The 25,752-nt window shown below is 47.1% G+C and overlaps 7 protein-coding genes across 10 annotated transcripts; 2 read left to right on the top strand and 5 right to left on the bottom strand.

Annotated features, from left to right (window-relative positions):
- Positions 1 to 427: 427 nt before the first annotated feature.
- LOC6593176 (membrane-bound alkaline phosphatase) lies at positions 428 to 2,239 on the bottom strand. The gene is made up of 3 exons (XM_002018074.2): positions 1,802 to 2,239; positions 1,057 to 1,747; positions 428 to 992 (listed from the first exon to the last, which is right to left on the bottom strand). The coding sequence occupies exons 1-3, from the start codon at positions 2,201 to 2,203 to the stop codon at positions 484 to 486; spliced, it is 1,602 nt and encodes a 533-aa protein (XP_002018110.1). The 5' UTR covers positions 2,204 to 2,239; the 3' UTR covers positions 428 to 483.
- Positions 2,240 to 3,144: 905 nt separating this feature from the next.
- On the top strand, positions 3,145 to 4,385 carry LOC6593177 (pyridoxal phosphate phosphatase). Its single transcript, XM_002018075.2, has 2 exons — positions 3,145 to 3,921; positions 3,982 to 4,385. Exons 1-2 carry the CDS (start codon positions 3,176 to 3,178, stop codon positions 4,244 to 4,246), a joined length of 1,011 nt encoding a protein of 336 aa, XP_002018111.1. The 5' UTR covers positions 3,145 to 3,175; the 3' UTR covers positions 4,247 to 4,385.
- A 252-nt stretch (positions 4,386 to 4,637) lies between these two features.
- On the top strand, positions 4,638 to 8,252 carry LOC6593178 (potential E3 ubiquitin-protein ligase ariadne-2). 3 transcript variants are annotated; one of them, XM_026986311.1, is made up of 4 exons: positions 4,638 to 4,703; positions 5,078 to 5,210; positions 6,274 to 7,601; positions 7,666 to 8,252. In XM_026986311.1, exons 2-4 carry the CDS (start codon positions 5,126 to 5,128, stop codon positions 7,819 to 7,821), a joined length of 1,569 nt encoding a protein of 522 aa, XP_026842112.1. In that variant the 5' UTR covers positions 4,638 to 4,703; positions 5,078 to 5,125; the 3' UTR covers positions 7,822 to 8,252. The 3 variants fall into 3 exon arrangements, with proteins under 3 accessions (XP_026842112.1, XP_026842111.1, XP_002018112.2); XM_026986310.1 differs by having other exon boundaries at positions 4,638 to 4,815; XM_002018076.2 differs by having other exon boundaries at positions 4,638 to 5,210.
- Positions 8,253 to 9,030: 778 nt separating this feature from the next.
- Positions 9,031 to 10,011, bottom strand: LOC6593179. Its single transcript, XM_002018077.2, has 2 exons — positions 9,579 to 10,011; positions 9,031 to 9,513 (listed from the first exon to the last, which is right to left on the bottom strand). The coding sequence occupies exons 1-2, from the start codon at positions 9,930 to 9,932 to the stop codon at positions 9,082 to 9,084; spliced, it is 786 nt and encodes a 261-aa protein (XP_002018113.1). The 5' UTR covers positions 9,933 to 10,011; the 3' UTR covers positions 9,031 to 9,081.
- Positions 10,012 to 10,065: 54 nt separating this feature from the next.
- LOC6593180 (solute carrier organic anion transporter family member 5A1) lies at positions 10,066 to 12,490 on the bottom strand. Its single transcript, XM_026986728.1, has 6 exons — positions 12,312 to 12,490; positions 12,007 to 12,236; positions 11,617 to 11,937; positions 10,701 to 11,542; positions 10,330 to 10,640; positions 10,066 to 10,276 (listed from the first exon to the last, which is right to left on the bottom strand). Exons 1-6 carry the CDS (start codon positions 12,485 to 12,487, stop codon positions 10,087 to 10,089), a joined length of 2,070 nt encoding a protein of 689 aa, XP_026842529.1. The 5' UTR covers positions 12,488 to 12,490; the 3' UTR covers positions 10,066 to 10,086.
- Positions 12,491 to 12,913: 423 nt separating this feature from the next.
- Positions 12,914 to 15,268, bottom strand: LOC6593181 (solute carrier organic anion transporter family member 5A1). Of its 2 annotated transcripts, XM_002018079.2 has the most exons (6): positions 15,136 to 15,268; positions 14,837 to 15,066; positions 14,450 to 14,770; positions 13,539 to 14,380; positions 13,171 to 13,481; positions 12,914 to 13,105 (listed from the first exon to the last, which is right to left on the bottom strand). In XM_002018079.2, exons 1-6 carry the CDS (start codon positions 15,255 to 15,257, stop codon positions 12,928 to 12,930), a joined length of 2,004 nt encoding a protein of 667 aa, XP_002018115.2. In that variant the 5' UTR covers positions 15,258 to 15,268; the 3' UTR covers positions 12,914 to 12,927. The 2 variants fall into 2 exon arrangements, with proteins under 2 accessions (XP_002018115.2, XP_026841496.1); XM_026985695.1 differs by having other exon boundaries at positions 13,171 to 14,380.
- A 950-nt stretch (positions 15,269 to 16,218) lies between these two features.
- Positions 16,219 to 20,016, bottom strand: LOC6593194 (solute carrier organic anion transporter family member 4A1). Its single transcript, XM_002018081.2, has 7 exons — positions 19,107 to 20,016; positions 18,818 to 19,047; positions 18,422 to 18,754; positions 17,158 to 18,029; positions 16,969 to 17,100; positions 16,589 to 16,908; positions 16,219 to 16,515 (listed from the first exon to the last, which is right to left on the bottom strand). Exons 1-7 carry the CDS (start codon positions 19,445 to 19,447, stop codon positions 16,341 to 16,343), a joined length of 2,403 nt encoding a protein of 800 aa, XP_002018117.1. The 5' UTR covers positions 19,448 to 20,016; the 3' UTR covers positions 16,219 to 16,340.
- Positions 20,017 to 25,752: the final 5,736 nt, after the last annotated feature.

The raw sequence follows: 25,752 nt of genomic DNA, 5'->3' as shown, positions 1-25,752 counted from the left end.
AGAATGAAAAAATTCAACTGTAGTGGCTTTGTTACTCCCAGCCACGCTCTTAATCATTCGTTCTCTCTCTCTCTCTCTCACACGCACTCTTCCTCGTGCAGCGTGCGTGCGTTGGCGGAGGGGAGCGAGATATCAACACAAGATATAACACAAACTGACTGAGTATCGGTTATTTTTGTAGAGCTGCGGCACTTCACGCAACGTTCCCGCACGTTTTCTCAACTTTTTAGGATCAGAAAAAAACGAAGTCGAAGCCATCAGTGTTAGCCTGTGTTACTCTGCACCACTGGCTGTTATTTAATATTTAATTAGCTAATATTATTTAATGACTTATATCGGGCTGGAACACTCGACATGCTGAATCTGGGTTTTTTGCTTTCAACTATCGAAGCTTCCCATCCCCATCGTTTGAATAAAAAGTGTAATATTTGCTTCTTGAATGCTCATTTTTTTGTAAGTATTTATTTTTAGGTGTTGGATTCCTTATGCAGTCTTGTCGCAGAACTTCTGGCCATTGCCAATGCAGGATGCATATGCCATGAGATGTGGAATTGTGCTTTGTTGCATCACACCGGTAAAGAGATAGCTCTGCGGACCGGAGGCCCAGATACCGACATCCTCGCCAGAGTGAACGCCCTGATCCTTGGGAATGTAGCTGGGGGCTATAGAGTCAACGTCTCCCAAAATACCGTCTAGAGGTATACGCTGACCGTTCTCATCCAGATATTGGTTGGGACCAGCCGCATAGTTCAGCACAGAGTACTGCACTCCATTGATATCTGTGTCATGTCGGTTGATGCCCAGGATGTCGGTGCCGCGTCCTGGATAGCCGGCAATGCTCACCGCGTGTCCATGATCAGCGGTTACCACAATAAGGGTATCTTCTATGTCTGTGATGTCGCGGGCCAGCTGAATGGCCTTCTCGAACTCCAAGGCCTCGTCTAGCGCATAGCCTGCCTGGGTATAGTGATTGCCGTAGTCAATGAGTCCGCCTGTAAGAAAGAAGAATATGAGTCTCTCCTCTCGGTTACTAGAGGTACTGTCTCGATCTCTTACCTTCGATGAAGGCAAAGTAGCCATTCTCATTCTGGCTCAACTTCTTGATAGTCACTTCGGTGAGCTCGGACAAAGTGGGTTGATATGTCTCATCGGCGTCGATATGGAACTTCATCAGCTGGGACTGGAACAGGCCGATGATATTTCCTACCGCCGAGACGTTGACACTCAACAGCTGCTTGCGATTGCTCACCAGGACACCACCCTTGTGCTGACTCTGCCACTTGGAGAGGAGATTCACGCCATCCGAGCGTTCGCCGGCCTTGCCGTGGCTATCCTGGATAGTTTTGGGCAGGAACTTGCCCATGCCGCCGCCGAACATGATGTCGAAGTTCTTGCCGGGAGTCTGGGTCACCAGTTGGGTGGCCATGTCGATGCAGGAGCTGGCATCCACTCCATAGTTGGTCACGTCCGTATCGCACTCCCACATGCGGTTAGCGGTCTTGGCGTAGGCGCCCGAGGGACTGGCATGCGTCAGGGTGGTGGTGGTAACAATGCCTGTGGCCTTGCCAGCGTTCTGAGCCCACTCCGCAATGGAGGTTAGGCGGTTAGCTGGATCCTGACTCGCTGTGCAGTTGTTAAAGTTTACGGCGGCGCTGACTCCGATGTTGATTATATTGGTTTTGACGCCACATAGATAGGCAGTGGCCGTGCAGGCGGAATCGGGCACTTGGGCATTGGAGCAGTAGGTCTAAAGTGTGTTCTGTTAAAGCTGTGAACGATGTGGACAGAACCTGGTACTCACCCGACTAAGACCCGTATGTGGGAACTTCTCGAAGCTCAGCGACGACTCCTCGCCGGTCTTGCCCTGGCGCTGACCCTTCAGGATCCTTGCCGCCGTCACTGTGGTCAAAGGCATGCCGTCTCCCAGGAACATGATCACATTCTTGGCCATTTTCGTGTCGAGTTTCGGCAGCGCAAGGCGCTTGTTGATCTCCTCGTTGGCCAGGTCGTACCAGAACTGCGGATCCATCTCCTCCGGGGGCGTGTACTTGTCTTCGGCCACGTCTGTGGAGAATCTGGCCTTGTGCGCGATCTGCCCTGAGAGTTCATACACGTTGTGGACTTCTTGGACCCCACCTTGGACTTGGACTGCCCCAGACAGGGCCAGAACAGCAAGGACCATCTGTATTTGATGGACGCGCATCTTCCAAGTGTGATTTGGATTGTGAAATGTGGACAACTAACGTGATATCTAGCTAATGACTGGATTTTATATAGTCTTCCTGGCTCGTAAGGGAGAGATTACCTATGTACTCTACTGGGGACAATGTACGGCTAAATTTAAATTTTATTTCCATCTTTATGAGTGCAATATTATCTCTGTTGGCCAGTTCTATCTTTATGTACATCACACGTTTCTCTCATGATGTCTTCCAAGTTGGGGAAGGGCGGATTCTTGCTGGTCCCTACGGTAGAACTTGTATTCTTACAGGGGAGTGGTTTCAATTCACCCCAAAGGGTTTTCCAATTCTTGTGTTTGTGTACCGCAAAGTGTGCCAAAATGTAATTGCAGATGCCCATACCACTCACTATCACTCACTCCCCAAAATGCTGATTTCATATGTGCAAACACCTCCGAGGCACTGTTATCTTCTGAATCGCGTCTGTCACGTTTGGAGTCATAAAAGCTAATGCTGGCTGGACTGCCGCCTCGGAGAACGCATGCTCTGGATATATAGGGAACGTGTGGTGACTTATCACTGGAATTTTTGCATTTTCATGAATAGCACAAGCAATTTGCAAAATGCGATCTCGTGGTGTTGTAGTTTAGATAAGTATATCGAGAAAGTTTTTATTTAATCACGTCTGAACTATCACCAAACTCAGCAAAGTACAGTCAGAGCAGAATAAGGTGAAAAACCTACCTATTCGTATTATCAAAATTAGAAAATCAATGGCAGATATCCTCATATGCTTAGTTATAATAAAGTGAACAAATTTTGAAGTGAAAACAACATCGAAAACATTGAATCTAGTATTCTCATTGTAGTTTTCTAATTATATCCGTATGCTTAACTGCTAAGATATTTTCTGCTCTTTTTACTTTTGACATTGTTTTTTTAGTATAGTGCCAAATTTTTCGTTCAAGACCCTCTAAATTACTGATCTCAGAGCAATGTTTAAGCGAAGCTGCACCCTCCTAGCCGAAATACCAAAGCAGGAGGTGCTCCAGTGGCTGGGCTCCATTGAGACCGTACTCTTTGGGACAGACGGAGTACTGTGGAACTTTGACGACCCCATCAAAGGATCTGTGGAAACCTTCAATGCCACTAGGAACAAGGGGAAGCGCTGCTTCTTAGTGACCAACGATTCCAGTATGGTAGCCAGCGATATGGCGCAGAAGGCCATGTGTCTCGGTCTCAAAGTAGGGGAACAGGAAATTCTCACCTCAGCGGCATGCATATCCAACTATCTGGTGGTCAAAAAGTTCAAAAAGAAAGTTCTAGTCGTGGGCGAGACAGGAATCCAAGAAGAGCTCCAGAAGGCTGGCATCCAATCCGTTACCATAGATCAGGAGGCAGAAGAACATAAGATGGGGCCATTTGCCCGGAATTTAATAGTCGATCCGGATGTGGGAGCTGTGGTGGTCGGCAGAGACAAGAGCTTCAACGTGTCCAAGATCGTCGTGGCCTGCACCTATCTGCTCAACCCCAAGGTTATGTTTCTGGGGACTTGCATGGATACCATCTACCCGGTGTGCGAAAAGCGTGTGACTGTGGGTGCCGCGGCTATGGTGGCTGCCATTGAAAAAAGCAGCAACCGGAAGCCCCTCATCATGGGCAAGCCCAATCCTCAAATGGTGTATAAGCTGAGGCAGTCCGGAGTCCTCAAGCCGGAGAAGACCCTCGTCATTGGGGATCGGTAAGTGATGCAATTTGAGTGATTGATTGATTTTAATAATTCGATTATTTTCTCTGTAAGATTAAGTTCGGATATCATCTTTGCCAATAACTGCGGGTTCAAATCACTTTTAGTGGGCTCGGGAGCGGGCTCTCTCGAGGAAGCGCAGCAACTAAAAATGGAAGGCAATGAAAAAAAACTGATGATGGTTCCCGACACGTTTTTGCCCAGCTTGGGCCATTTAATGGAGTATCTGTGTGAAGATGAGAAAATTAAAGAAACTGATGAGGGTAAAGCGGAAAAGAAGCGTGTCGACAATACAGGGAACGAAGCTAAAGCCGCATAATGCGATTCCTCAAATTTTAAATTTTCCCGGGTAAATCAAACAGCTGTTTGGTCGCAGCCAACCTTTTACAACACTTGCTGATGTAAATATCGATGTATCGATATATAGATGCCTTCAATAGAAATATATTGTTGTCAGCCACGCAGCCCTTGGCTTTATTTTCTATACAATTTTATGATGTTAAGCAGATAAGCACGATTTAATTTCTCTCCGTTAATTTGAATATTAAGGTATGGATCAGCTGTTCGCGAGAAGTTCTTATTGCCTCAAAATCCAGCAGCGATAACAGGTATACTTAATCGATAGCTGCAGTTACCACTGCAGTGCTGCAAAACGCTTGGCTCGAATCGAAAGAAGAAGGAAACAAAGAAACAAAAAATGTTCTCCGAAAAAGCTGTGTTTTAATCGAAAAACAAAAACAACGCTGTCGCTCCGTTTATGCCTGCGTGTGTGCGACGTGTGTTCTATTAATATAAAAATGAATTTAAACTGCAACTAAGACACCTTGAATGCAACGGTGCAGCGAGCACTGCATATGCGAGAGTGTGTCAGTGAGGGCCAGTGTGTCTGTGCGTGTGTGTGTATACATGTGGATAAACGAAAATAAAACTTCCCGTGCCGTGCCTTGTATTGCTTTTCTCTACGTTCTGGTTGCCACCCCGCAAAGCTTGGTCCGAGAATTGCATCGCAACACCAAATCTTCCACTTCCACCACCTCCTATAACGGTGGCAGCGGCGGCACCAACAACTACTAACACCACCCTTTACAACTGTTACAAAAGAAACCCCGCAACCCCCGTTTAAAACAGCCTTGTAATCTCTCGCATACAGGCAGAACGTAAGTCACACACACAGACGTAATTCCATCTAGCCCCTGGGATGGACATGGACTCGGACATGGAAATGGAATTGGAATCGGACAACGATGGCGAGTACGAAGATGACTATGATTATTACAATACAGGTGAGTCGCACGTCCTTCACTCGTCGTCTAAACCCTCCTCCCATCATGACAACAATCTGAAATCGATTTAACTGAAGCTGAATCAATGTATATGTGTATAATGTATCTGTGTTCAAAAATCGGTGTGTGCCCTGCAAGTGTGTGTCTGTGTGTGTGTGTGTGCATGTGCTGTTGTGCGGCTAAGCGGCTATGCGGGTTGGTTATTCACCTTTTTGGGAAGGCCTAGGCCTAAGAATTTGCATTTAACCTTCTCCGTGCTGGTGGGCCAGCACTTGACATTCGCCTTCGCCAGGGTCCGCACCCAGCCCCCATAGCCACCACTGCACAACCACTATCCTAATGTTCGTTTCGTTACGTTCCGTTTGGCTCTGCGGCCATGAAGTCGAAATTATGAAATTGAACTTGAAACGAATACTCGTACACACTGGCGAACGTACAAACGGTCGTACGTAAGTAGTTGGATTGCCCTTGCCCCCCTGTGAGGTTTGTTGTTGGCTTCATTATTGCCCAGTCTTCCTCTTGCGCTCTTCTTGTAGGGGCCAGGTTTAGACTCTGTCTCTTTCTCTCTCTCTGCCTAAGTCTGTCTCACAAACACGCACACTCGCAGCAAGCACTCGAACTCTCAGGTGCGTGCTCAAGTACATTGTTGCATTCTGCTTTGTGCCTCCTCTTCCAGCGACTCCGGTCTCTTCTCTGCCTTTTGACCTGTCTCCTGCGGCAGTGGCTTGCGACGTGGTTCCGGTCTGGCAAAATTTGATAAGCCTCACCGGCATTCGTAGTTGTTCAAGTTTTATTTTAAATGAACTAAGATCATACTCCAAATGAAGACACCAGGCTTACCCACGAATACCTATGTTTCGTTTTTTAGAATTGGTGCAATTGGTCAAATTGAAAGTTGCATCGTCCCACCGTAGAATGTAGGGTATTCTCAGAGCAATGTCATCTGTTATTCCAATCACATCCCTGTACATTTTTGTTCATTTAAGGGTTGATTTAACTAGATATCCCAGGGGGAAAACACAAAACTGATTTACTAACCAATCTCCCTCCCTCTCCTTTGCAGGCGAAGACTGTGATGTGGAACGCTTGGACCCGAAGCGAGCCGATCCCGAGTATTTTGAGTACGAGTGCCTGACCGTGGAGGATATTGAGAAACTGCTCAACGAGCGGGTGGAGAAGCTGAACACGATACTGCAGATAACGCCCTCGCTGGCCAAGGTGCTGCTGCTGGAGCACCAGTGGGACAATCTGGTGGTGGTGGAGAAGTACCGACAAGATGCTAACGCCCTGCTGGTGACGGCGCGCATCAAGCCGCCCACTGTGGTGACTGATGCCGCCTCAACCAGTGCGGCGGCGGCTGAGGCCAGTGCCCAGCTTGTGAAGCTGGGCAGCAGCGGGTACAAGACGTCCTCGTCGGTGGTCAGTATTGCCAACTCGAATGTCCCCCAATACCGGAGTCAGATGTGTCCCGTATGCGCCAGCTCGCAGTTGGGTGACAAGTTCTACAGCCTGGCATGTGGCCACTCTTTCTGTAAGGACTGCTGGACCATTTTTTTCGAGACGCAGATATTCCAGGGCATTTCCACGCAAATTGGCTGCATGGCCCAGAAGTGTAATGTGCGGGTGCCAGAGGACCTGGTCCTGACCCTGGTTAATCGTCCCGTCATGAGGGACAAGTATCAGCAGTTCGCGTTCAAGGACTATGTCAAATCTCATCCAGAGTTTAGGTTTTGCCCGGGACCCAACTGCCAGATCATTGTGCAATCATCGGAGATCTCCGCCAAACGTGCCATCTGCAAGGAGTGCCACACGGGCTTCTGCTTCAAGTGTGGGATGGACTATCATGCGCCAACAGACTGCCAGGTCATCAAGAAGTGGCTGACCAAGTGCGCTGACGACAGCGAGACGGCCAACTACATTAGTGCCCACACCAAAGACTGCCCCAAGTGTCACATCTGCATCGAGAAGAACGGCGGCTGCAATCACATGCAGTGCTTCAACTGCAAGCACGACTTCTGCTGGATGTGCCTGGGGGATTGGAAGTCGCACGGATCCGAGTACTACGAGTGTTCGCGCTATAAGGACAACCCCAACATTGCCAACGAATCGGTGCACGTGCAGGCCCGGGAGGCCCTCAAGAAGTACCTCCACTATTACGAGCGCTGGGAGAACCACTCCAAGTCGATGAAGCTCGAGCAGCAGACGATCGACCGGCTGCGCCAGCGCATCAACTCCAAGGTGATGAACGGCAGCGGCACCTGGATCGACTGGCAGTATCTGTTCAATGCAGCGGCACTGCTGGCCAAGTGCCGATACACACTACAGTACACATACCCGTATGCATACTATATGGAGGGCAGCTCCCGGAAGAATCTCTTCGAATACCAGCAGGTGAGTGTTTGCAAGCCATTCCCAGAAGCTTAAAATTCTACTACTGATTTGATTTGTGTTTCAGGCGCAACTGGAGGCTGAAATCGAGAACCTATCCTGGAAAATAGAGCGGGCCGAAACAACGGACCTGGGTGATCTCGAGAACCAAATGGATATTGCTGAGAAGCGTCGCACCACCCTACTCAAAGACTTCTTTCCCGTGGATGCAAAAACGGCATAGGCGGAACCAAACGCTTCCAGAACCACCAGAAGCTTGTCCAGTTTAGCACAACCCGAACTAAATTTGATCCACTTGGCAAGCCACACGACAGTATAAGAGACGCTTATTTAATTCTAATTATACACAAATACATTATATACATATATCCATATATTCATATAGCGGTAGCAAAACGATGTGTAGCTAATTTTTAAACTAATTGAATATTCACGTGCATATAGACTAAAGGACTTAGCATAGAACATAGTCGACTACTTGAAGTATAAATATTATAGTTGTGACATTCGAAATCACTCAAAACGATCGATCGGTGTAACTGCAATACGACGCCTTGAGCGCTAAGATTATGATAACGATATCGATAGTAGCCATAGCTATTTCAGTAAATATAACTAAAACAATAGAAAGAAAAAAGAAACGAAAAACAAAACCAGGCTCATTTTTGTGGCCATGTGTTCCAACAGTTTTCCAAAAACTATCCCAAGCGACCCTATAATATGCATAAACAATTCTAAATATGTAGCATAACAAGTCAAGCAATTCTCACTCAGACACGACACGCAAAGAGAAAAGACCTCAACTCAATCGGTTAGATTTCTAAGTTTTAAATATCGTATTAACAAATTGGCCGAACGGCATCAACAATATCAAAGTATTTGTAATTCGTAACTAGCCACAGCACATCCATCGAATCGAATGCAAAATGTCTTCAAACAAAAAAAGATGTATGTAAAACGAAAGTTTGGTACTCGAACAAATGAGGTACTTTCACGTTCGTTTCTTTTATATTCTCTGCTCGATTAACGTATTAAGCTGAATTATAAATTATAGTCTAGGATAACGCTATGTATTTATGCTTGTGCGACTGAATTTGAATTAAATTTACACTAGATATATCATATATCACTTCATATAAATCGATTTAGTACAAGTGCTATACGGTTCTGCTTGCAGCAAGAGCTTTGCACTAAAAGCTGATAGACAGCTTTTAATAGCGAGTCTTTTGTCCGAAAAAGCTTTGTCTCAAAAGACATCTCAGCTTTTATTTTCATTCTCATTCATGCTTCAATTATTTTGATTTGACTTTCACTCAAGAGTTTGGTTATTTCGCTCAAGTTTATTTCAGTTAAAGCTTCATTCCATTCAATTTATTTTGTGCACATGTAATATTCCGTGCTAGCCACCAAAATTAAGTTAATGTTAACAGAATCTTTGTTTTTCAATTTATTCTGATATAATATTACTGCAGTGTGCTTCGAACTACTTTTTACCTTTCTTTTTCCCTTTTCCTTTTTTACCCTTTGGCTTCTTCACTATGGACGGTAAGGTTGGTGGTACGATCTCTGGAGGAGGGGGTGGCGGGGGCAGGGCAAACATACGGCACTCGGACCTATCTTTTAACACCCGCTTGGTGATGCGCTTAGGCCCGGTTATCATCCCAACAGGCACGTTGTTCATGTTCTCGACCTTTTGATGGGGATACACCTCTACGTCGCAGCAGTTGGACAGCAGCAGCAGGTTTTTGCTGGCCGTTATGGGATGCCTGTAGAGGAGATCCCTGCCGCAGCTGAGGCACTTGTTTTTCAGGCGGCGCAGGCGGAACAGCATTGGGAAGCAGCGCCCGACCACAGTGTTGTCGTCCAGCATGACACTGTGCTTGTAGGTTGGCTTGGGAAGAGGTCGTTTGGTGTACTGCGGAGTACGAGGCACTGCGTCATGCGATAAAGAGAACCCGAACACACCGAAGGGTACTGTACCTCGTTCAGGTGCATAATGGTCTGGAGCGGCCTGCACTCGGCCGAGCACAGGTTGGGTCGTATGTTCCGCTCCTGGGCTGCACATAAGGTACAGTAGGCTTCATCCTTGTCCTTGTTCCTGCTGCAGCTCTGGCTGCACTCGGCTCGGATGTCGATCTCCTTGCGCGGTGGGCCGTCGGGCTTGAGGGTCACCTGTATCACCTCCAACTGCGGATCGACCAAGTCTTCGGGGGGCAGCTCCAGCTTGTAGTCGAGACAGGGTCCGCTCGGAGGCTCGAAGCAGTTCCTCGGGCATGTCCTCTCTGAGGCAGTCTTCTCGTACAAGCGCTGGCAGCTTTTCCCTGCCCCGGCCATGGTGGTGATCGGAAAAACAAGTCTAAAGGATAAGTCGACTGTCCCAAGGGGAGCTGTTAATTTAGAACTGCTTTCCAGGTGCCAGGAGAAGCAAAGCGTCTACATTTTTGATTTCAATATACACGTACTATTCTTATTTTACTGTAGGAAGATTTTATTTGCTATCTTGGGACTTTATTTTGGTTAGTGTGTACTCCTCTAGCTCCAAATCTTTATCCGCTGATTTCTTCTCAGTCCTTTCGTTCTCGTCGAATATCTTGAGATTCTTGGCATGATACCAAACTGAGATGTTGAGAAAGCCCGCCACAAATATGAACGAAGCGGCCGTGAGATTGAGAGCATAACTAAGGGGGAACACACATGAGACACAATTCTAATAGGCTGTTTGTATATCTACCGCAAGGACTTTGTGTCGTAGAGCCAACAGTTTCCCTTATTGGAGCAAGTCTTGCCCCACACCAGGCAATAATTGTCGATGAGCCAGCCAAAGAAAATGGGGCTTGGAATGAATCCCAGCAAGGAAGCCGCCATGGAGCCCAGTCCCAAGGCGAACGTCTTGTCCTCCGGCGGGATGCAGCGCAGGGCAATTAGCAGATTTGTTGACTTACTGGAGGCCCCCACAAGTTTAAGGAAGCACATCACGGATAGGAAGATGAGGAACTGATTGAAGCAGTTCACCGGACAGACCCCGTCCAGCGCGAATTGTGTCTGCAATTAACCGAAAAACTCGCATACATTCAGCCATTATTCCAAAAAAATATTGAATACCTCAGGATCAGAAATTAGGTTCAAAGATGTCATGCACTTGCAGCCCGTATAAATGGTCCGTCCTAAGTCATCCTTGGCCTTCTCTGAGCATCCTGCGTGGCAGGCAGATATGTAGGTGACGTTCTGCGGTGTGCAGACGGGAGCGTAGTGCACGTAGTCGCAGTGGCAGGAGGCACTGCAGCTGTTGCCGGCGGAGAGAGTGGCCAGGGAGTTCAGACTGTCGCTGCCCTCACAGCCGATGGCCACGTAGCAAAGGATACCAGCCACAGTCATGAAGTCCACAATGGCATTCCAGGAGGCCATGGCCCGAGCGCTCGGCTTGTACTTGGAGATCACATAGCCTGAGAGAAGGACTCCAACCGCGGAGAACCCGAGGGCAACGGTTCCCGTGGCCATTGTGGCCATTGCCGCCGACTGTCTGTACTGGGTCTCGATGTACTTGGGAGTAAATATCCAGTAGGCCATGTACCCGAAGAAGTACAGGATTGAGGCAAGGGTGTTGTTCACATATACCTTGTTGGCTCCAAGTCTCTTAACCGACTTTAGCATGTCGCCAAAGGAAAGTTCTTTGATATCCGTTTCAGCTTTGCTGTCGGGCTGTCTGTTATCCATCCGACGCTTTCTGGCGCTGGGCAGCTCCTTGGGGAACATGAACAAGACCAAGGCAGCAATCAAGGACATCACAGAGAGGACGAGCCATCCCAGCCACCAGGCTCCCAGCCAGCGGGGATCATCCTTAGCAATCAGCGGCTCCATTGTCGGTTCTATGTACATCCTCAAGCAGATGGCAGCTAGGGAGTAGCCGATGGCGGGACCCAGCATGCGCAGGAAGGTTGACAGACCTGGCGGCGAGATAAGCCAAAGTCTCATTAGTGTACCTCACCTCAAATCTTGAAAATCAGTCTAGGAAACTCACTCAGCATGGCTGGAGTCTTCGACTTGGTGCCGTTGTCATCCAAGTAGGCTATGCCCAGCGTGTAGAAGAGGCCCTGGCCCACTCCTGATATGAGCTGTGCCCCAAACAGAAAGACCTGCGGCACCCACAGGCCCACATCCTGAATACAGCCTGACGCACTTGTCTGGCAAAGTTTCTTGTTCTCTTGCGGGTCGGACACACTTTCGTTGGCCTGACTCTGACCGCCGTACTCCCGAGTTAGCTTTAGGGCATCCTCGCCGGCTCCATAAATGAAGTGCAGCGAACCCGTTAGCAGGCAGAAGGCCACAATTGTTAGCAACCCTATCCGGAAGATATTCAGAGATAACCGAGAGAAGGAGGTACGTAAAGGTGCCCAAAGTTACGGCTTACCTATTCCCATCCAGCGGGGTCGATGGCCATTGCCGGCATAGTAGCCCAAGACGGCGGCGGTTAACATGGTGCTGATATCGTTGCCCACTGAGATAATACCGGAGATCTTTGTGGGTATTTTATAGCGCTTCTCCAAGGTCGTTATGGTTCCATTGAAATAGGCAAAGGTCATTGTCATCACACAGCCAGCCAAGCCGTACAGAATCACATACATTTTCTCCGTGGCAAATCTGCGTTACGTTACGCCAAAAAATCCATAAAGCCTTAAAATATGTAGAGAGATGCTCGTATATTCGTGGGATTACCTCTGCATAAAGCGGCCTTTGAAGAGCCAGAAACCGCAGGCGGTATCTTGAACGACGTCTTCTATTTTATCCGCATCCCCAGGTAGGTTCCTCCGTTTCTCTGAAGAGGTTTCCGTTTCCCCCGTCGATAGAAAGGGTAAGCTCTCAGGGGTTTCCTCTTTATGATCATCTCCCATGCTCTAAACTGGACCCTCCTAGCTGCTCGGAAGAACTGATTCTGCTTCGAAGAGTTTAGATGTCTACAACTTATCTGATCTGCCAGCCATATAATTCGCTGCATCTCGTTTTGCTTATAGATCTTATCTTTCAGCAAGATTAGTACAGCAGTAGACGAGGTAGCACTTTTGTAGTAACTGTCAAACTGACTGTATCTGGCGAGGATGATAAATCATACGAAGATCTAATTGATGGAGGAGCTTTCTTATCGCAGACGCCAAGGCTGATTTCGGAATTGTGTGAAATGCTGGCGTGATCGTGCTGGTTACAATCATAAACATTTGGTGTGATAAACAGAAGACGATAAACGAGTACCCCCCGTAAAACAACCTCTTGACGAAAGCTTTTGTTTTTTTCTCATAGATGTTTTTTTTTTTTAATTTTTGTATAATGTATTTATTTAATTTGTATCACTTTTAATAGGTTTTTCTTTCAGCTCAGTTAGTTCTTCCTTTCGTGGATTATCTTTTAACTCCTCTTCATCGAAAATTTTGATATCTTTGGCATAATACCAAACGGCAATGTGCCAGAAGCTACCCATCAAAATGAGCACGGCGGACACGAGATTCATTGTGTACCTGGAGCAAAAATGAAATCAATGCAATATCTCAACCAATGTCCTCTCAAAAAAGCATCAACCCACCTCAAAGAACTGGTATCGTACAGCCAGCAGTTTCCCTTTGTGCTGCAGGTCTTACCCCACACCAGACAGTAGCTGTCCAAGAGCCAGCCAAACACTATGGGACTTGGAATGAAGCTCATCACGGAGAAGAGCATGCTGCCAATGCCCAGAGCAATGGTCTTGTCCTCTTCTGGAACACAGCGCAGGACCAGCAGTAGATCAGTCGATCGTCCAGTGGCTCCCACGAACTTTAAAATACACATGACGGCCAGGTAGATAAGGAACTGGTCGTAGCAGTCAACGGGACATACTCCATCAGAAGCGAATTGGTTCTGGAATATAGAGAAATATACCCCATATATCGACAAAAATGAGACAGAAACCCTCACCTCATCAGGGAAGGTCTGGTTAGGGGCTAAGGAGGAGGGAATGCACTTGCAGCCAGAGTACGAGGCTCGTCCTAGGTCATCCGTCAACTTCTCCGAGCATCCTGCGTGGCAGGGGGATATATATGTTTCGTTTGCTGGACTGCAGACGGGAGCGAAGTGCACGTAGTCACAGTGACAGGAGGCACTGCAGCTGTCGCCTGCGGACAATGTGGCCATGGAGTTCATCCTATCGCTGGGTTCACAGCCAATGACTATGTAGCAGATGATACCGGCCACCGTCAGATAGTCAACGACACAGTTCCAGGCGGCCATGGCCCGGGCACTGGGCTTAAACTTTGACACCACATAGCCCGAGAGGAGGATGCCTGCAGCTGAGAAGCCTAATGCAACGGTTCCGGTGGCCATGTTGGCCATGGCAGCGCTCTGTCTGAACTGGATCTCGATGTACTTGGGGGTGAATATCCAGTAGGGCATGTACCCGAAAAAGTACAGGTTTGAGCCGATTGTTTTGTAGATGTACACCTTGTTGACCGCCAGTCGTTTTAACGTTTGGACCATGTCTTTAAAAGACCGCTCTCCCAGTTGAGATTCCACCCCGGTGCCGGCCTTTATACGCCTGGCTCTGGCACTGGGCATCTCCTTGGGAAACATGCCGACAAAGAACGCTGAGATCAAGAGGATTACGGTCAGTAGAATCCATCCCAACCACCATGCCCCTAGCCAGCGAGGATCCTTATTGGTAATCAGCGGCTCCTTGAAAGGATCAATGTATAGGCGAAGACACACCGAGGCTAAAGAGTATCCGATGGCCGGTCCTAGCATTCGCAGGAAAGCCGACCAACCTGTCAAGGGCGGCAGATTTATAATTGCGAATTGGTTTCCATTGGTTCACCTTCACCTTCAGCACTTACTTATCATGGCTGGGGTCTTCGACTTCTTAGAGTTGTCATCCATGTAGGACAGGCCCAAAGTATAGAACAAGGTGCATCCAATGCCACAGACAAACTGCGCCAAAAAGAACAGCATAATAGGCATGAAGTCGCTGGGTTCCTGGTCCTCCTCACAACTGGGCTTCTCCTTCTGGCAAAGGGCTTCATCTCGCTTAGTGCCATTAAGAGTATGATCGATGGATTCACCATATTCTCGTGTCAGCTTCAGGGCATCCTCGCCTGGTCCATAGATAAGCTGCGGGGAGAGCATGAGAAGACAGAAAATCGCCAAAATAATGAGACCTGAATCCCATTCCGAAATCTTTGGTTAATAAAACTCTTTCCATCAAAGGATAAGGAATCATTTACCAAAACCAATCCAACGCGGTCGATGTCCTCGGCCGGCGTAGTAGGCCAGGAAGGCCGAGCAAAAAACTGTGCTTATATCATTTCCCACCGAAATGATACCGGTTATCTTAGTGGGTATTTTGTAACGCTTTTCCAGAGTGGTGAGTGTTCCATTAAAGTACGAGAAGGCTATTGCTAGAAAGCAGCCAGCAATCCCATAGATAACCATATATAGATTCTCACTAGCAAATCTGGTTCAGAGAATTAGTCGTAAGTGGGCCAAAACATTAGACATTTTAAGAGTGGAGGAGCACGAGTACCTTTGCAGGGTGGGACCTTTGAACCTCCAGAAACCACACGTAGTATCCGAGTTTTCTTCCTGCTTCTCAGGCCCCCTTCTGTCTTTTAGGAACTCTGAGGTTTCTGTCTCCTCGCTGGCCATTTCGATCGTTCCCGTCGAACTAATCTTTTATACTGAACCACAATTCAGACGCAGACTGCCTGTGCGATTAAAAAGCTTCCAGATAGCAAAATTATAGTAGACAGCTTAAGTGGTAATATCATTTTTGTTGGTCAGAATTTTACAATATACAATACGCTTGTCAACAACAAGTTTTTCCTCTCCTCAAACAGACTACAACAGACTATCAGTTGGCAGCTCTCATTCTAGCTAAAGACTGTAAAATTACTTAGATGTAACAAGGCGCAGACAAAAACGGTTCTGTGGTGGGTAGCAATATAGAACGCCAAGATTGATATTGTTTGACTTCTGTCATACTCTTTTCAATTTTTACCGTATCACGACAAGAGTTTATATTCTTTGTTCTAGCCCGGTCGCGCTCTCTTTATTTTTGTTGTTGCCTTTGCCAAAACTTACGGCGCTAACCTTATCGTACGGCTTATCGTACACCTGTTTGGATTCGAAAGCATCGGACCTTCCTCAAGTTAACATAGCTGCGTCTGCTGGAACAGTCGCTGCTGCAAATATTGAGGCTACTCCAATTGTTGATAATTTAATCATTTATACAATAGCGGGCATCCGACAATAAGTAGTAAATGGAATTCGTGAATGTTCCACTGGGATGTTACATCCGACAATAACTAGTAAACGGAAACTTTTCCTTAAATTGGAGCTGCTTAATATTGTTCTTTCGCTTGCCTATCAACATTTACATATGTGGGATTCTTATGGGAATTCTTTGACTTCGTGTATACCCTTAGGGGAAATTGCAACATTTGGAAACCAACTTTATTTCGTATATCACATGATATCACAGGACTCCTATAGTCTTTGAGTGCCGGGTGTAATAAATAAACGTTAGAGGATATTAATTCCTACTTACATAGTTTTAGTTATTCTCATACTCAACATTAATTGAGTTGAATTTTAAAGAAATCATCGATCACCAGTTAAAATACGCTTTATTAATATTATACAGGGCTCTTTGGAGAAATCACACATTGATATAGACACCAAAAATATTCACTCATACAGCTTTTTCTTAAGAGTAATGTAAACTTAAACCTAGATCTCTGTATTCTTCTCGTTGTTGGCCTCCTCCTCGTGCTGGACAATCTGCATTTCGACCTCCTTGACCTCCTCGTCAAAGATTTTCAGGTCCTTGGCATAATACCAGACTCCCAGATCAAACACAGAGCCGATGCCAATGAACACGGCAGCGGTAAAGTTCAGTGTGTACCTGTAAAGACCATAGAATATTCATTGCCATTTCAAGGCATTCCATTGCTTGAATGGAGGCTGAGTATCCTCACCTCATGGACAGCGGATCGTAAAGCCAGCAGTTGCCTTTGTTTGTGCAGGTCTTGCCCCAAACCAAGCACACGCGATCGAAGACCCAGCCAAAAAAGATGGGGCTGGGAATGAAGGCCAGCATGGAGCACATGGTCATACCGAAGCCCATGGCAGCCGTCTTATCCTTCTCGGGCACACAGCGCACGGATACCAGGAAATTGGATGCTCTGCCACTGGCTCCAATGAATTTTAGGCAACACATCACCGCCAGGAACGACACGAATTGCGTCCAGCAGTTGACGGGACAGGATCCGGGCATAGCTTGTCCGCTTGCCAGACTCTGAATGGGAGAGAACATTATTTAAACGCGCTTTTGAGACATGCATAAAAAGGTAGCTACCTCCAAATGGGAGAGACTCGAGGTGTCCAGTGTGGCATTCTCAAGGCTGAGGTCGAGGCTTGTAATCCGTTTGAACTGAGCGGTGGAGTTGCCCCATTCATCACCAGGAATGCAGGAGCAATCGTAAAATATCTGTAAGGGTTGAACAGGTTTAATTTAGCCCGGTGCAAGAGTGCATCCTCCACTTACCTTTCTGCCATCAGAGTTGATGTGTTGACCCTTGCAGCCCGCGTGACAGGCGGAGATGTAGGTCATGTTATTCTCCCCGCAAACGGGCGAGTACCGAACGTAGTCGCAGGAACACGCCGAGTTGCAGGTGGATGCGTTGCCGCTAAGCGCACTGTCGTGGATGTTGACTATCACTGAGCTCTCATTGCCGGGACATCCGATGAAGGCGTAGGCCAGGATGCCTGCCATCGTGAGAAAGCCACATATCACATTCCAGGCAGCCATATAGCGGGCCCTGGGCTTATAGCGGGAGATGATAAAGCCAGAGAGCAGAACCCCAACGGCTGAGAATGCCAGGGCCACGGTGCCAGTGACCATTGAGGATGTGGCCGCCGACTGCCTGTACTGAACCTCGATGTACTTCGGGGTGAAAATCCAGTACGGGGTGTAACCGACCAAGTAGAAGATGGTCGACAGTGTGTTGCACATGTACGTCTTGTTGGTGGTCAGGCGCCTGAAGGTCTTCAGCATGTCCTTGAACGAGGCTTTCGGCTCGACGGCGGACATCTGGTCTAATTCGGCGGTCAGTCTCTCCTTCTCCGAGGAATCCCTATTCTTCAGCGACAGTCTCTCCTTCTCGCGCCTCCGATTCTCCTCAACCTTGCGACGGGCCAACGCTCGCGGCAGCTCCTTGGGAAACATCGACAGAAAAACTCCAGAGAAGGCAAGCAAGCCGCCCATGACCAGCCAGCCCAGCCACCAGGCTCCCAGCCAGCGAGGATCCTTGTTGTTGATCACCGGATGCAACTGGGGGGCGATGTACAGCCGCAGACAGAAGGAGGCCAGGGCATAGCCGATAGCGGGACCCAGCATGCGAAGGAAATACGAGAGACCTTGGGAGGAATTGGAAAATATTAATAATAGCCGAGAATTCATAAATGGAAAGGAGAAATATCCACAAATCAACATATTTTTTATAAAAAATCTGATCGATCTACTTAGGATTGAGATTCTCTAGTTGAGAAAGTCTTCTTTCAGAAAGTCTTCCCAGTTGATCCCGAAAATTTAAGAAACAGATTTTTAATCAGCAGTCTAACGGTCATCGAGAACTACCAAGTAATTCGCACCACACCCCCGCGAAGTATTTTCCCCACTTATCTGAGAGCACACAATATATTATGGCAGGTGAGATACTGAGATACTGAGCTGATTAACCACTTGGCCTGCCTGAGGTTTTTTATGGACTGGTGTCGACTCGGTTTAAACCGGTTTTTTTTGTACTTACTCAGCAGCGCCGGAGTTTTGGACTTCTTCGTGTTGTCGTCCATGTAGGAGACACCGAGGGTATAGTACAGGGAACCGCCGATACCGGATATGAACTGGGCCACAAAGAGCAGCAGTTGGGGGGCAAAGTTTCCCTCGCCACCCTCGCACTCGGGGCCGCCGCCATTCAGGCGACAGAGCGTCTTCGAGCGCTGCTCCTCGATGGCCTCCATAGTTGCGTTCTCATCGGGCATGCCTCCGAACTCCGATGTAAGGGCCAGGGCGTCCTCGCCAGGGCCGTACAGGAAGTGTGGTGTGGTGGTCAGCACGCAGAACAGGACAATGGTGAGGAGACCTGGGGGAGTAGCCGATAAGCTGTAATGGAATCGATAGAAATCCATCGGAATGCTGCTCTTACCGAATCCTATCCAGCGAGGCCGATGTCCCTTGCCCGCATAGTATGCTAGGACGGCGGATACCAGGGTCTGGCTGATGTCATTGCCCACCGAAATGATGCCGGTGTTCTTCGAGGGGATCTTAAAGCGCTTTTCGATGGTGGTGATCGTGCCATTGAAGTAGGCGTACGTCATTGAGAAGACGCACCCGACGATGCCGTAGAGGAGCACATACGCTGTCTGATTGGCAAATCTGATAGAAAAAGAGTATGAACAGGGAATACCCCAAGGAGTGTACATAGATCCACCCACCGCTGATAGAACTGTCCCTTGAATATCCAGAAACCGCAGGTCACACTCTTCTCCAGCGGCGTCTCGTTCAGCAGTCGGTTAATCTCCTCGGTCATGAGGCGGTCCTGTTCCGATTTCTGTTTCTTCTTCTTGGTTTTCGACGGTTTTGGAGTCGTCCTGGCCTCTTCGTCCTCGCCAACAGGCACTTTGGCCTTGCTGTGATTCGTGCCGTTGTCCAGGAGCCTGGCCTCCACATCAGCCTCATCGTTCGCCCGGTCGCGTGGCGAATCTGTCGAGTTGCTCTCCAGCTCGTGCTCCTCCTCCTCCGGCTCGGCACTGTGGGGATTCTCGCCCTGCACCATCGTAATTAATTGGCTTTCGCTCGGCTGAGTCTTCACTGAGTCTCGATCTCGATTCCGATCTTGCTTGGCACATGGGCCGCTTCCGGTACTGCTTCTGGATACTGACACTCACACACTCATGCACACGTGCCGGCGCTGTATTTCAGTAATTGACCACAGTTTTTCTTAATTTTCGCCAGATCTTTCACTGGCAATTACATACGTAGTGGGTATGACAACCGGGCGAGAACAACCTAATGCTTGGAGGTCCGCGAACGAAGTGACATGATCTGCTGGGACAGCGCTGATCTTAACTGGATCTTCAGGCGGCTGGATCCGTGCGAATCCCACTCTCTGCTCAAAAAGCTGACGTCGTTTATCTCTTCTCCCGTAACTGTCTATCACCAGATCTCGGAAGATGCCGCCGCTATGCCGCGTACAATATTGTCGAATAAAATATTATCTCAAACCGAGCTATCACTGCTCCATAGCTCTAATCTTGGATAATTTTCGAGACATGAGCGCATCCACCGTCCTCCCCTTTCATTGCTGCTGCTCTGCTGGTGCTGCTGCTGCGGCTGCTGCGCCTGCTTCTGTTGATGCCTGAAAAATTTACAATTTGTTTGCGAGTTTCGTATTAAAAGTATAAAATAGATTGCCAAAGTCTGTGATAAGATCCGGATGAGACGGCGGGATTTTCAGACACAGCGGGCGGGCGGCTGTGTACCCACTCCGTAGGAGAGCGCATTGATGAACACGTCAATCCTCTCCGCCACGCCTCTGGGGGAAAAGCCCAACCCCTGGAAGAGAGCTGGACAAACATTTGAGGTCGGAGATACTATTTTCGTATAATCATTGTTTTAGTTTCGGCTTAAAACTGGCTATGCTATCAATGGTAATGGCTTGTTATCACTCTGGCAATGACAAATTAGTTAGTTTATATACATATGTATATACGAGTTGTTCATCCAGTTCGCAGAAGTAAATCCCGCCTTATTTTGTTCATTATTTTCATTCTATTCTCGTCTTGGATTTTCTTCATGCCATTCGGTGGAATGAGAATGCGTAGCGGAGACTTAGAGAGAATGGGTCGCAGCCCCCGACTCAATCTCAACATGAGTTCTATTATTTAATATGTGGCGACTCTGAGCGATAGTGTGTGTGTGTGTGTGTGTGTGTGTGTGTGTGTGTGGGTGTGTGTATGTGGTATGTGTGGCTTATGTGCCGCCACAATTCACTTAGCATATTTAAATTTATGCGCAGCTTATCACTTGAACTTTATCTTGATTGTGCCGTTCTTGATAAATATTTAAATGGGTATCTTGTTCGCTTCTTTACACGGGCTTTGGCTACGGGTTTTCCGCCATTTCCTCGAAATATTTTCGGCAAAGCTTGGGATTAATTTTCACTTGAATCACTTACTATAGTAATATATATGTATTTATATACTTTTGATTGGTTTTATTTTACTCGTGGTTTCGGATCACACGTACGACTGTTCCAGAGGCGAACCCAACGCAAACAAGATCGTAAACGAACTAAACTAATCTAAATGTGGCACGTTGTGAGTGCTCGGCCAGTTACTCACTCATCTCAGGAAGATGATCACTCTCATTCTCATTGCCATCCCCATCCGCATCCCCTGCCTATTCCTATTCCCATACCCATGCTCATTCTCATCTGTATTTCCCTCTAGACTCTCGTCTTGGCTTCGAGCGGCTTCTGGGAGCCGAACCTTCACTCAGAAAACTCGGCTCTGGCTCGGGCTTCTGCTTTTCTCTCTTTGTGTTTGTGACTGTGTCACTGACACCAATTCCCAGTCCGAGTAGCTAAGGTAGTTAGTATATATCAATGAGCTAATGAGATGCTCTATTAAATTGGGTACTCACGAAGCGCCAGATGAATGAACGTGAATCTCTAGAAGAGCAGGTTCTAGAGTAGTCACATAGGACTCTTTGATTCATTCGGCTTAAAGACAGAATTTTTCAGAGAAAAGTGTTTGTGGTGTTCCATTGAAACCCCCCAATCAATGAGGAAGCTTTCACTGAACAGTTTCCAATTTGTGGCTAGAATATGTCGAATGGGTATTATAGATTCACTCCCAAGGGTGCTCTGCCTCCCTTTGGGGCCTGCGGTTATCAATCAGCCCCCTCTGTCTGTCGTATCGGGTTTCGTAAAAAGCTTTGCTCTCTGTCCGAGATCGTAAACGATAAGCTCTCCAGCACCACATATGTATGTATTATGATTGCGCCAAAGCTGTCTCTTCTCCATCAAATTGAATTCAAATTGCAATTACAAGCGACCACATATGTACTGCCAGCAGGGAGCAGGGAGTACGTGTACAAATATAAGCACTAGTACGCACAGTCGAGCCATTCAGCTTACAAATAATCCCGGACATCTTCGCGGAATATGCATATGGACGAGTTCTCGTGTGACATCATATGTTCTGGCAGGGCAATAAAAATCAAAGGCCTCATTTCATGATATCAATTGAGCGGCAATAAAATGGCAGCCCAAACATGTTTATTATTATTATTTTTTATTATTATTTTCCATTTTCCCAACACCAGCTGCAAAAAGGAATACCAGGAGCAAATGTGACCGCGGCACTTGGGGAGATTTCCATATACCATACAGCATGCAGCATGATACACCACAAGGGCTCAGCATAAATAACAGCAAATAAGAGCCGGAGACCCAGAGACACAATGTGGCATCTTTATCTTTGGTTTTCTTGTTGTTGTTTTGGCCGTGGCCGTGGCCTGCGCCTGCACACCCTCGCCCGTAAGTATGCTGCGGGGAAAAGCGCTTGGAAAATCGCACACTCTGTGCTGCTCCTTCTTTATGTCGGTGGCACGCGTTCGTTATTTCGGTTTGCGATTTTATTTCCGGGCAAAACGTATGCAAATGATGCGCGTTCGTTCTTCTCCATTTCCTTCCCCTTATCGCTGTGGTACACCAGTCCACAAGTGGAAAATGAGGAAGCCGCAAGCGTTGACAATAAATAATAACTTCGGTCTTGTTCTTGTTCTTTTGGCAAATAAAGTGAGTCGCCATGAATTATAGACGATTGCAAAACTTGCTTATCGGCTGAACAGGCAACAGGATATGAAATGAAGGAGTCTCTATCTGAATCGGAGTCGTAGTCGTAGTCTGCAACTCTGCTGGCTCTTAACTAAACTGAAAGATGAATGCTGAGACGGCTTACCAACGCGACAGCGAGCACAATCCCAGGCAGATTCGCGTCGAAGTTGTAACTTCCGCCGCACAGAGTGTCGAAGGGGGCAGGAGAGACGTGCCAACTAAACCGCTTAAGCACTCAATTTGCGCGTGAAAAGGAACTTGACACCCACACAACCCACAGATGCACACAGACAAAAGCACAGAGAGAAACAGATACGGGGCTACACATACGTGTGTGGGCAACCGCATAGGCCCAAGGCCTCAGCTTTGCCCTCCTCTGCACTGGCATGCCAGTAACCGCGGCACATGTCAGCACTTTGTTGTGATTTCCGTTTCCGCAGTCGCTACATCCTCGGCACCCCATCCACCCCATTCACCCCATCTACCCTTTTACCCCCTTCACGTGATTGTGAATGTTTGCGAGTGGGTGAGTGTTTATTGATATTGTTGTCTTCCTTGCATTCACACATAGCATAACGGCATTTAACATACGTTTCAGTATCGCTACCGTCCATACCCTTACAAAGAGAAAGGATTGGTGTATTTGTGATTTGGTGTTTTCTTCCCAATTGAATATAACCTTTGCTCCGATTTCACCATGGAAATTCCCGAAAATCACAACTTCCCTTACAATAACCGCAGGGGTTCTAAAGGTCTGATAATATTTAAATATCTCGCCGCTTTTATGGAACAATTATTTAGAATTTTTCTATATTTTATCGAAGTCTATATTCAATTTCGAGTAACAAACATATGATCTACAATTTCGTAAATCTATAAATGAATTCTATAAGGTAGCATCTTAAGGGCATCAGGACTTCGTTGAACTGCCCGTAAGGGAATCCTTTGTTGTGTTCGTTTTAACCCTTGATAGCAGTAAATGTATTTATTTGCGACTTGCCCTTTGACACCGCAACCCCCTTACACACATAACCCCTCCGCTGGCAAGGTTGCGTGTGTGTCAAATTAGGGTTAAATGATTCTGCCGCCCTTCCCCATCACATCTCGGCTCACACCCCTCGCAGCCTGTCTTCTAAGCTAATTTTTCGTTTTTCCTGAACATTTTTTGTGTCTTGATTTTGTTGCGGAACACTTTTTGGCAGCTTAGGAGTTTTGAATGCTATGCCCGAGTGCTTCTGGCCTTAAGTAGGTCTTAAGTCTTCATTTGTCTACTCCGGCTTCTGCTCCCCTGCCACTCTGCTCCCTCCTGCTCCTCCTCCCCCTCCCTTTTGGCTGTCCTAAGAGTAAGCGCTTAATATGCCGACCGCATGAAAAACCCACAATTTTCCAGTCCAATTTTTGCTGTCAATTTAAGTTGTAATTAACAGACCGACGACTCGCCGAACATCGTTCCTTCCCTGCAAATATTGGGTGAAAAGATCCAAAAAAAAAAAACAAAGGACGAAAAGAATATGGAGAGTCCTGTGGAGCACAGCACATGGCATGCAGCTCACGTGCGCTCATTACGCATTTGATAAATTTAGCATGAACCGAAGGGAGGGTAGGCTGTGGGTGGACACAAGGTGTACTCTCGTTGTGGCCCGCACCCACCCCACACGGAAAAACTCTCCAGCAAATGTCAAAATAGACAATGCACAGATTACCTGAATTACTCCGGTAACGGCAGGCAGAATGGAGCTCAGATGGAGGAATCCATTCACTTTCGGCACATAATTAATCAAAAAATAACAGGCCCGAAGGCTGTTCGGGCACTGGCATCTCCGGATTTGGGCCATTAAATGGGCCGGGTGGCCACTGGGCGTGCATAATGAGCTCGACTGGCAAAAGGATTAAGGGCCGAGGACGAGGACTGGAGGACGATTGGCCCAACATTTTTAATGTTCTCCTTATGCGCTGCGGGTCGCCGCTCTTGGCTTTCCATTTGCCATTCGCTTTGTTCCCTCAGCCTCAGTCTCGTCCTCTGTCCTACTCCTTCGGAGGCTTTCCACTCTCTCCCATCAACCATTCAAAATTTTTAATTCCTCTGCTTTTTATATTTTGATTCCTTTTTTCCGCCGTGGTTGCTGTTGCATCTTACGGCACTTCACCGAAAGCCGCTCTGAAAAATAAGCTTAGAAATGGAAAACAAACCGCTGCTCCTTCCAAACCACTTGATTTCTTTGTCCATACCCACATTCATACTAAACGAGTATATTCTCTCTGTCTCTATATTTTTTCCGACTTTAATTCTTGCTTTTTTCCACTTGCTCAATTAGAGAGTAGACCCTTCGTTCCCTTCCTTCGATGTGAAATCGCCGTTTCCCTTCTCCGGATACCGGGCTTAACCGGGTAAAAATACCCATTTTTCTGCTTTTTCCGAGCCGAGACCCGTGACCACTTAAGTATGCTAAGCCCTCAGCTTAATCTGGCTCTGGGGTTTGACCTCTTTCGATCACGTTTTGTCCTCCTTTTTAATTGTGTTTACTATAATATATCTGACGTTTTCACCCCTTTTTTTGGCGGAGAATTGTTTCCAAGGAAATAACAAATCTTGAGATATATCTCTTGAAATTGCTGTTAAGAAAAAGTCTCTTGAATATGTTGTTTTTTCATAGAAATCTCTTTATTTTCGGCACTTAATTTCCCACAGTACAATACTAATATTCTAAAATAACAAGCAACAAAAAAAGCAATTTCAGGAACTTAATTTTTCAGCGATTATTTTTGTAAACATTTCCCAACCCAACCAAAACACCCCACACAAAATATCCTGAATTCCACAATCTGTGTCCAATGACGAAACCCAAGGACGGGCGAGGTCGCTATCATCAACAAACATATCAGCCATCCCCCAGAGCTTCCAGTCACAACCAACCCCTCGCTAGTCTCAAATATGAATTTATTTTCCATGCTTTTCATCCCATTTCTCTTGTGTTGTTTCTGGGCTCTTTTCTTCGTATTTTAAGTCCTTGTAAAGTGACCCTTTTAATTTTTCTTTCGCTTCGTCGCATTGTTGCCACTTAATGTATCTGTATCCCTGCACCCACTCCCACTCCCACTCACACTCCCGCCGCGTTTTTCCGGCATTTCCCTCGCTTCTTCGCCCTTTGTCATAATGTTAATATATTCATGGGTCGCATTTTTTGCGGTTTGACACGCTTGTTCTGTTCCGATTCCACGATATGATCAGCGTCTTATGG

The sequence above is a fragment of the Drosophila persimilis genome, unplaced genomic scaffold (genome assembly GCF_003286085.1).
Source record: "Drosophila persimilis strain 14011-0111.01,24,50 unplaced genomic scaffold, DperRS2 tig00000002-arrow-pilon, whole genome shotgun sequence".
NCBI lineage: Eukaryota > Metazoa > Arthropoda > Insecta > Diptera > Drosophilidae > Drosophila > Drosophila persimilis.
This window is presented reverse-complemented; position numbering and strand designations above follow the sequence as displayed.

Coding starts and splice junctions, on each gene's coding strand:
- LOC6593180 (XM_026986728.1), bottom strand. CDS start 12,487: ATGGGAGATGATCATAAAGAGGAAACCCCTGAGAGCTTACCCTTTCTA. Junction 12,237..12,311: donor AAAGGCCGCTTTATGCAGAG/GTAATCCCACGA, acceptor AACGTAACGCAG/ATTTGCCACGGAGAAAATGT. Junction 11,938..12,006: donor ACCCCGCTGGATGGGAATAG/GTAAGCCGTAAC, acceptor TCTTCCGGATAG/GGTTGCTAACAATTGTGGCC.
- LOC6593177 (XM_002018075.2), top strand. CDS start 3,176: ATGTTTAAGCGAAGCTGCACCCTCCTAGCCGAAATACCAAAGCAGGAG. Junction 3,922..3,981: donor ACCCTCGTCATTGGGGATCG/GTAAGTGATGCA, acceptor TTTCTCTGTAAG/ATTAAGTTCGGATATCATCT.
- LOC6593194 (XM_002018081.2), bottom strand. CDS start 19,447: ATGGTGCAGGGCGAGAATCCCCACAGTGCCGAGCCGGAGGAGGAGGAG. Junction 19,048..19,106: donor AAGGGACAGTTCTATCAGCG/GTGGGTGGATCT, acceptor TTTTTCTATCAG/ATTTGCCAATCAGACAGCGT. Junction 18,030..18,421: donor CAAAACTCCGGCGCTGCTGA/GTAAGTACAAAA, acceptor ATTCCTCCCAAG/GTCTCTCGTATTTCCTTCGC.
- LOC6593181 (XM_026985695.1), bottom strand. CDS start 15,257: ATGGCCAGCGAGGAGACAGAAACCTCAGAGTTCCTAAAAGACAGAAGG. Junction 15,067..15,135: donor AAAGGTCCCACCCTGCAAAG/GTACTCGTGCTC, acceptor TCTCTGAACCAG/ATTTGCTAGTGAGAATCTAT. Junction 13,106..13,170: donor TACGATACCAGTTCTTTGAG/GTGGGTTGATGC, acceptor TTTTTGCTCCAG/GTACACAATGAATCTCGTGT.
- LOC6593176 (XM_002018074.2), bottom strand. CDS start 2,203: ATGCGCGTCCATCAAATACAGATGGTCCTTGCTGTTCTGGCCCTGTCT. Junction 1,748..1,801: donor CACATACGGGTCTTAGTCGG/GTGAGTACCAGG, acceptor AACACACTTTAG/ACCTACTGCTCCAATGCCCA. Junction 993..1,056: donor CTACTTTGCCTTCATCGAAG/GTAAGAGATCGA, acceptor TCTTTCTTACAG/GCGGACTCATTGACTACGGC.
- LOC6593179 (XM_002018077.2), bottom strand. CDS start 9,932: ATGGCCGGGGCAGGGAAAAGCTGCCAGCGCTTGTACGAGAAGACTGCC. Junction 9,514..9,578: donor CCATTATGCACCTGAACGAG/GTACAGTACCCT, acceptor CGTACTCCGCAG/TACACCAAACGACCTCTTCC.
- LOC6593178 (XM_026986311.1), top strand. CDS start 5,126: ATGGACATGGACTCGGACATGGAAATGGAATTGGAATCGGACAACGAT. Junction 5,211..6,273: donor CTATGATTATTACAATACAG/GTGAGTCGCACG, acceptor TCTCCTTTGCAG/GCGAAGACTGTGATGTGGAA. Junction 7,602..7,665: donor ATCTCTTCGAATACCAGCAG/GTGAGTGTTTGC, acceptor TTTGTGTTTCAG/GCGCAACTGGAGGCTGAAAT.